General features: G+C 30.0%; 2 protein-coding genes across 2 annotated transcripts; both read left to right on the forward strand.

The window, feature by feature from the left end:
* The first annotated feature begins 431 nt into the window (after window positions 1-431).
* Window positions 432-1,490, forward strand: LOC145067620 (uncharacterized). Its single transcript, XM_079014718.1, has one exon. The coding sequence runs from the start codon at window positions 432-434 to the stop codon at window positions 1,488-1,490; it is 1,059 nt and encodes a 352-aa protein (XP_078870844.1).
* A 4,624-nt stretch (window positions 1,491-6,114) lies between these two features.
* Window positions 6,115-7,791, forward strand: LOC145069670 (B3 domain-containing protein At2g36080-like). The gene is made up of 3 exons (XM_079016622.1): window positions 6,115-6,612; window positions 6,964-7,094; window positions 7,612-7,791. Exons 1-3 carry the CDS (start codon window positions 6,183-6,185, stop codon window positions 7,654-7,656), a joined length of 606 nt encoding a protein of 201 aa, XP_078872748.1. The 5' UTR covers window positions 6,115-6,182; the 3' UTR covers window positions 7,657-7,791.
* The last annotated feature ends 2,154 nt before the right edge of the window (window positions 7,792-9,945 follow it).

The raw sequence follows: 9,945 nt of genomic DNA on the forward strand, positions 1-9,945 counted from the left end.
CTCTGTGAAATATGTATTTAAGTATATATACAAGGGTCATGACGAACAAGTTATCAATATTGATCCAGATGGACAACCTGTTGTTATCAATGAGATAAAACAGTTTCACGATGCACGATATGTCTCGCCTCCTGAGGCAATATGGAGGATTTTTAGCTTCCCTCTTTCTCGATATACACCTTTGTGTGATGGATTTGCAGGTACATCTCCCAAATCAGCAGATGGTTAGGTTCAGTGAGGATGATACGCTGACTAGCGTTGTTGAAAATGAGAGAGATAAGAGATCAATCTTGACCGCGTTTTTTCTAAAAAAAAATAAAGAAGATATTCGTGCAAGAGAATATAAATACATAGATTTTCCTAAAAATTTTACGTGGGATCCAAAGTCACATCGTTGGAATCATCGAAAACTAGGATTAATATGAGGTCGTATGGATTCTGCTAATCCTGGTGAACGGGAGCAATACTACCTTCGCCTATTTTTATTACATGTTAGTGGCACTACATGTTTTGAAGATCTATACACAATCAACAATGTAAAACACCCAACATTCCGAAAAGCTGCTCTTGAAAGAGGGTTAATAGAGCCCGATGATGGTTTATCACAATGTCTTATAGAGACATCTTTCTTTCAATTTCCCAATGTTGTTAGAAGGATGTTCGCAATGATATTGAGTTTTTGTGCCCCAAGAGATGTTCATAGGTTATGGGATGATCATTATAATGCTCTTTCAGAGGATTATAGGCGACAATACAAAAGTGTTGAGAGAGTCCAGAATATGGTCCACACTTACTTCATGATATTCCTACAATCTATGGGTGACAATAGTGATGGTTTTGATCTTCCAAAGATAAATCAAAATGTCGATTTAGAATTTGTAGTTTTTCGTGACGTAGAAGAAGAATTCTCTATGGTTTTTGAACCTGAACATTTACAAGCCCGAGATTTTCTCTATCATGAACAAAATTTTATGTATGATGAGGTAATGTGGCATATCCATAATTATATTCCAGGAGTTTCCTTCATAGACGGTCCCGGTGGAACAGGAAAAACATTTTTATACAAAGCTTTACTTGTTAATATTTGTTCATTTGGCCATATTGCACTCGTGACGGCTTCATCAGGTGTTGCAGCTAATAATATGCCAGGAGGGAGAATAACTCACTCTCGCTTTAAAATTCCCATCAATCTTGAAAATAACTCGGTCTGCAAGATTTCAAGACAAAGTGGTACTGCTCAACTACTTCAGGTTGCAAAAGTAATCATTTGGGACAAGGCGTCGATGGGTAAAAGACATGAATTGGAGGCGGTTGACCGTATAATGAAAGATATCGCTGGGATAATGCTCCCGTTTGGTGGAAAGATAATGGTTTTGGGAGGTGATTTCAGACAAGTGTTTCCAGTCGTTAGAAGTGGAACGCGAGCACAGACTGTGGATTCTAACATCGAATGTCGCCTCTTTGGTCTTCTATTATCAAGTTGTGATTAACTATAAATATGAGAGCACTAACCGATCGATGGTTCTCAGACTTTCTATTACGTGTCGGTGATGGAGTTGAAGAAACAATGCACATAAACTTTATTCGCATCCTTGATGATATCGTAATTCCCTTCACTGAAAAAGAAAAGTCATTACATGCTTTGATTGATGCAATCTTTCCATCCTTTGAAATTAATAGATCTGAACCAGATTATATTATTTCACGTGGAATACTATCCATAAGAAATGATAGTGTCAATGAGATTAATGATTATTTGATCGACTGATTCCATAGAGAAAAGAGAATTTACCATAGTTTCGATGAAGTCATAGACGATATAAATAACTTCTATCCCGTGGAATTCTTGAAGACACTCAGTGTTAATGGATTGACCCCTCATTACCTAAGACAGAAAGTTGGATGCTCGATAATACTGTTACGAAATCTTGACCCATTAAATGGATTGTGTAACAGCACCCGATTGATATGTAAAAGTTTTCAGCACAATGTCATTGATGCTGAAATAGTTGTTAGTTAACATGCTGGAAAGATGGTATTTTTGCTAATGATTCCTCTAAGTTCGAAAGATCACATGTTTCAAGCTGAAGAGAAAACAATTTCAAATTCGATTATGTTTTGCGATGAAAATAAATAAAGCTCAGGGACAAAAAATTCCAAATATAGAAACTTATCTTCCAGAATCGGTTTTCTTGCATGACCAACTGTATATGGCATTATCCAGAGGGATATGACGTGCCACTACAAAAGTATTGGTGAAGTCTGATGAACAATAGAAGTGGGTCTAAGGCACCACAGTCGACCCACTAGTAGTTGACTATAGTTGAGATGATTGTCTTTGTAATAATTATATGGTTTGCTACTACTTGGTATGTTTATGTGTTAGCATGATATATTATATATGATAGTGGTAGTAGGAGGGGAATAGTCCCCAAGTTCGGTTGTTAGGATCGAAGGGTAGGTCGGGCACCCCAGATATGTCTGATAATATTATTATGTTATGATATGTTATTATGTGATAGTAATAGGGGTGAAATAGTCCCCGTGGTCGAGTGGGATAGACCGGAGGGTAGGCAGGCACCCCAGAATGGCCTGACACGGGTAGTCAGCACCCCAAAATGGCTTGACACGGGTAGTCAGCACCCTAGAATGGCTTGACATAGGTAGGTTGGGCACCCCATAATTGTCCGACAATATGTATGCTATGTGATTGTATGGTATGTGGTATGATGGGGGAACTCATTAAGCTTCGTGCTTACAGTTTTCAGTTTTGGTTTCAGGAATCTCGTTTTTAAAGGAAAGGAGTCGGCTCGATCGCAGCGCATCACACTATGGTTTTCCGCACATGAGATATTGGGGATTACACTCTGATACTGTTTTATGATAACATGTTTTGACTATTTCTACTTTGGTTTGGACATGACATGATATTATGGGTGTTTTATTATACTGATGGTTTTATAATAATATATTTAAAAATGAAATTTTTGGCCTATATTTTTGGGATATTACATAATCTCTCATTTGTTTTTTTTTTTTATAATCTTAGTGTTAACTTCAATTAATATGTGAATTTTATGTTTAAACTGTGAATTAACTATATAAGATGTGAAATTTGTGTATTAAATTGCTCGTTCATTGTATTAAGCTGTAAATTGTGTATTAAACTATGAATTAATTGTATTAAAAGTGTTAAGTTGATAATATGGTTGTGAATGCATACTTTTTGTATATTAATCTAAGATTTATTGTACTAAGCTATGAACTTTGTATATTAAGATGTGATTTTTATGTTTTTAAATTATGAATTGACTGCATTAAGCTATGATTTTTTTTCATTTAAATTGTGAATTAATTGTATTAAGTTATGATTTTTTTGTATTAAAATGTGATTTTTTGTTTTAAACTATGAAATGAATGCATTAAGCTATTAATTTATTTATATTAAACTGTGAATTTTTTATATTAAACTATAATTTTTTGTGTTTGAAAATGTGAATTGACTGCATTAAACTTTGAATTTTCTGTTTAAATTGTGAATTGACTGCATTTTGCTGTGAATTTTTTATAATTTGTATCAAAATATGAATGATTTATATATAAATTTTTGTGTTAATTTTCTTATGAATATATTTATTTTTTTGTTGTATAAATTTGTAAGGTATTTTTATTGGGTAAAATTACATTGTTTTTTGAAAAATATATTAAAAATAGTTACCTATTGGTTAATTTTTGATAAAGATGTTTATAAGGTGTCTTAATAGCAGCACCTATATATATATATATATATATATATATATATATATATATATATATATATATATATATATATATATATATATATATATATATATATATATATAGGGGAGGGTTCAATTGAGAAAAAAAAAGTTGAGAATGGGGGAATCATTCTCAGCCAATCATTTATTTTTGCCGCAAAAGCCTCCAACGTACCGGCGGAAATGGGAAAAGAATGGACATGTGTTTTCCAACAAAACATATTTCCTTAAACTATGCTAATGATTACCTTAATATATACAAAAACATAGTTTTTTTTGTTTTTTTTTTTAATTTTTAGAAGCTATTTTTATCAAAAAATGATTTTAAATATACCAAAATTCATGATTTTTTATTCTCTATAAATAGACATCCATATTCATATAGTTTGAAGATAAAATTATTTTTTTTTTATATTTTCAGCTATCGTTATTCATAAATGAATAAAAATGCATCAGGTTTTATTAGAGTACATTTGATATTCACTTATGAATAAAAAATATGATTTTTTTTTTTAACAATTTAAGTATCATTCATATATGAATATAACATATAATAAATATAGTATATTCATATTTTAATATTGGACGATGCATTCACTTGTGAATATTAACATAGTATATTTACTTGTGAATATTAGATGGTATATTCACTTATGAGTATTAAATGATATTTCATATGTGAATATTACATAGTATTACATGATATATCACATCTGAATATTACATAGTATATTCACTTGTGAATATTAGATAACTTATGAATATTACACAATATATTCACATATGAATATTATAAGGTATATTAACTTGTGAATATATTCACTTATGAGTATTTGAAGGTATTTTGACAAATATATATAATTTTTATATGTTATTCACATATGAATAACATACAGACTTGCATATTTGTTTTTTGTTTTTAATAATCATATACTGATTCAGGTGAGAAAAACATATTCATATGTGAATATAACGTGGTAATTTAGTTTATGCATTTCATCAAACAGTTGGAGTGCATACAAGTTAACTATTTTAAAAATGTTGAAAACATCAAGTTATCAATTCTAAATCATCATATAATTCCGATTTCGACTTCTGATGCGACATCCTATGTCTGATCGATTTCTCATTTTGATTTTGATTTCCGAAAATCCGATTGGGAACCTGTGAGTACCGATTTTGAGTCATTCAATGTCGACTGTGACTGTGAGTCTAGAACTCCGATTCCAATTTCATGAACAGCGAAAAAATTCCGGTTTAGTTGAAGAAATCTGGATGATTATTGAAGGTTGGAGGAAAAAAATTGATGATGGACGAACTGTTATCGAATTCTCTATAATTACGTATTTGAGATTGTAGGTTATTAACATATTTACAAGTTTGTCACCGTGTCTTTTTATGCTTAGATTAAATGAGTGGCTGAGAATGATCCCCCATTTTTAACCTTTTTTATTTTCTCAATTGAACCCACATCTCTCTCTCTCTCTCTCTCTCTCTCTCTCTCTATATATATATATATATATATATATATATATATATATATATATATATATATATATATATATATATATATATATGATTTGAGTCGATTAAATTTGATGGGAAAATGACTAGTCATCATCATCATCATAAGTAATATTTGAGTTTTGACGGGTGTACGATGTCCTCCTCCTGTCTTGTCACTCCCATTATTCCTCGTTCCATAACAAAAAAGTAAACCACAATCCTTAAAATTATGACCATAAATTATGTATGAACTTTATATAATATTTAAATTTTAATCTTTTTTAATCAATCAAAGTGTGGACGTGGATTATTTGTTGCCACAATATGTAGACTTTGTAGTATGGTTTGATGTGCCGATCGAATTGGCTTGCCTTCAATTTGGTAATGCTGAAGATTTTGGAAAATATAACACAAGCTTATTGACTACAAGTTTTATTTTTTATATTTTATTTTTATTATTTGTTCTTAGGAAAAAAAGCTTATTGACTTTTTTATGTTGAGCATATTTAGTTATTTACAATAAACTACATAATCAGACCAAGAACTTTTTTGTTAACTAATAATAAAGTAACTAAACATGAATTGCCCGTTAGACATACCGACTCATACACAACATTGGAGTATCGTTTTCGGTTTCAATATTGACTGGAGTTTTTTTAAATACAACTTTAATATTATCTAATTTACATTTCATATGATGCCCATAGATAATTCAATATATATGTCAAGGTCAAAGACTCAAAGTTGTACAAAAAATAACCCTTTTTACAAAATTGTAAATGTTTTTCCTTCCACCTTCAACCTTTCAATCTTATTACTATTTTCCCTTGCTTTTTAACCACGCAAACCAAATCTTAAACCCCTTAAAAGGTACAGTAGACACCATTATTCGTATCGATGTTCCATGTCACACCCACTAACATGTCTTTGAAGCTCAATATGAATCCAGACCATGAATCTTTTCACCACCAAACGTTTGTAAAAGAACACATGTTTGAGAAACGACTGACTCCCAGTGACGTCGGGAAGCTCAACCGCCTCGTCATCCCCAAACAGTACGCCGAGAAATACCTTCCGGTCATCTCCGGCAGCCTGGTTCTGAGCGTGGTGGACGAGTCCGGCAAGCAGTGGAAGTTCCGGTACTCCTACTGGAATAGCAGTCAGAGTTACGTTTTCACGAAAGGGTGGAGTCGTTTTGTTAAAGAGAAGAAGCTTGAAGCCGGTGACGTCGTTTTTTTTCAACGGCAGGTGGTGGACTCTACTCCAGTCATGATTCTTGGGTGGAGGCGGCGGATGAACGACGGTTGGATTTCATCGGAAAAGCCAGGTTATTTAATTTGTTACTTTGTATTTGACTTTTAAAAGGTTAAATGTAAAAGAAATAATGTATCATTATTTGTTCATTATGGCATCTTATTTATACCAATGTGCTTTCAAGTTTTTTCATACTAAAATAATACATTTTCAAAACTCTTTACAATCATATCAATAGATTTTTTTTGTATATATGGATAACATTTTTTAAGTCATATATTGTAATAGAACAAAAGTGAAGTAACATTTTGTAATAAGTAAGTATTGAAAATGCATTTTTCATTTCTAATATTTATTTATATTTATAATTATATAAGCATATATTTTTTCTTGTCTGAGAATATTTATTATTCATTTGAGACAGAGATGACGAAGTATAAAACAGTGAGGCTTTTTGGCGTGAATCTTGAATGTAGGACCTTTGAAGCTCAGGAGGATTCAATAAGTGACATGAAGGCACCCACACCTGATCATGGTTGTTTTACTACTAAAATGGTAATTATTCCACATTTAGTTATTAAAAATTTAACTGTAAGATAAATAATTAATTAAATTATATAATATTCAGGATAATCACAAAAAATATCAACATTGATGGGTTTATTTAAAAAACTACCCATCTATTTATTTTTACCCAAACATCAAGCAATGAGACAATTACAAAATATTTTTACTATTTTTTATAAGTAACTTGAATAAAATCATATTTTCATAAAATATGGTACACTTTAAAATATATGATACATTTAGCAAAATTTCATTTTTTTTTTAATTTCTTGTGTTGAAGATTATTTCAAAAGCATATTAATTTGTGATTCCTAAAATCGCCATGTTGTAAACATGATAATCACGTATGGAAAGAAAAAAATGGCGATTTTACTAAGTGGACCATCAATTTTGTCCTTTTCCTGAGTATACATACTATTCAAATATTTATATTTAATTAAAAAATATTTGAATCAGCAGGAAAATAAATATTTGATTAGATGGGTAAATTTGTTTGGGTGTGCAGGAGAAAGAGGGTATTTTGGAGATGGGGCCATGGAGGCATATGTAGTCAGAGAAAAGGGTACTGTAGGGATTCCCCCCCCTGAAAATTCATTTTAAGGTTGATGATGTTTCCATGTATTACGATTCATCCCCATCACCAGTGTTAAATGTTATTGTTAATGTCCTTTCCCTTTTCCTGTCTCTTTCCAACTATATATATATATATATATATATATATATATATATATATATATATATATATATATATATATATATATATATATATATATAGTGAGTGGTTCACATGGGAACCACAAAAGATTAAGAATCTTAAAAATCTCCATTAATCATTAAATATTTACATGATACTCTTATAAAACATGATAAAACTCTTTATTTTTTTGTCTTTTTGGTACGAAAATAGCAAAATTGTAATTTTACAGTCTAATATTTTCATTCATATATGATTTTATATTTTAACACAAAACTGATATAAAATACAACTTTATACAGTCCATTTACAGTTTAGTGCAAAAACTTCACAACTTAAAACAAACTATTTTACAATAATTCACTAATTCAAGGAAGTAAAAAACACAAACTCTACCACCACCACACGCTGCCACCAAACACCTGAAGCAACATCGCAACCATCATTTCTTCCAAATCAGATCTGTAAATAAATTCATGAATTAACAATTTAAATACTATAGTCATAGTTTAATAAAACCTACTAATTCACTCATCTTGATTTAGTACAAAATAATTATAAAAATTAATATAGTCTTCCATATTTATACAACACAAAAAATAAATATATTCACAAACAAATTAAAACAAACATTCATACATAAATCATTCATATTTTAACACATAATTCATAAAAATTCACAGCTTAATAAAATCAATTCACAGTGCAGTACACAAAAGTAACAGCTTAGTATAAAAAATTAACAGTTTAATGCATAAAAATTGTATACTCAGTTACTCACAACCATATTCTCAAATTAAAACTTAAATATATACTTTTAGATCTATATGCTACTGCTTCTTTCAAAGTTTATTTACAAAAATCTTCACAATTTAATTTTTAAATGCTTTATTCAAAATTAATAAAATTGCATATATGTATAATGATTTTTTCATCTCATATTTAAAAGAAACAAAAAATATATAAAAAATTCACAGCTTAATATAGGTAATTCACAATTTAATACAATCATTACAACTTAATACAGTCAATTCACAGTAAAAACATATATTCACAATTTAATACATCGATACATACATTGTTCATAGTTGAATACAAAACATACAAAACATTATTTTTTCCAATCATTTTAACGAACACCTTGTGAACTGTATCAATGTCAAATTTCAATAAAACATTCATCTATGTTCACAGTCAATTTTACACACAAAAAAAAATCACAAGTTAAAATACTTTTACAATTTAAAATTAGAACCCAAACAATATTCACAGTTTAAAACACATATTCACAATTTAATTACATCGATCTATATATCATTCACAATTAAATACAAAACATGTAAAACATTTTTTTACAATCATTTTAACAAATACCTTGCAAGTTGTATCAAAATTGAATGTCAAGAAGACATTTTTATATGATTTATCTAAATTTTCTCTAACTACCCATTCTTTCTAAGTTTATAATAATAATAATAATAATAATAATAATAATAATAATAATCACAGTTTAAAATCATAGCTATAACAATATACACAGTTTAAAACAAATATTCATAGTTTAATATATCGAACACATTTTTTCATACAAATAGCTTTTGAGTTGTATCAAAATCGGATTTTAAGACAATATTTCCATATGTTTTATCTAAATTATCAAACAAATGATTAATTAATTTAGTTGTAAAATAGTTTAACATTTAATATAAATTCAAGTACGCATTAAATTTCATATCTAAGCTTTTATTTTGTTATCAATCAATTCAAACACTAGTTAGTTAATTAGTTTAGTGTAAAATTTGTAATAGAAAAGAGAAACACTCGTATTCGTAAACAAATAAATTAATATAATATGTACACCTAAAGAAATAAAGTAATATATTGCATACCTATAGATGTAGATTGTAGGTTTAATTCCATTGGTCAACAAACAAAAGCAATCAATTTAGGGATGGAAATTCCACCCGATCCGGTGGGGAACCGGTTGACCTGCCCCAATCGGGACGGGTATTCCCCGCCAAAATGGGTACCGGGTACAGGGCTGGGGATCCCCATTATGCTAAAACCGGGGATGGGGTCGGGGTCGGGTATAACAAGCCCCAACCCCCCCCCCCCCCCACCCCCCGCTTGGATAACTATATATAT

Source organism: Lactuca serriola, chromosome 8, assembly GCF_051521515.1.
Source record: "Lactuca serriola cultivar US96UC23 chromosome 8, Lser_US96UC23_V15, whole genome shotgun sequence".
Lineage (NCBI taxonomy): Eukaryota > Viridiplantae > Streptophyta > Magnoliopsida > Asterales > Asteraceae > Lactuca > Lactuca serriola.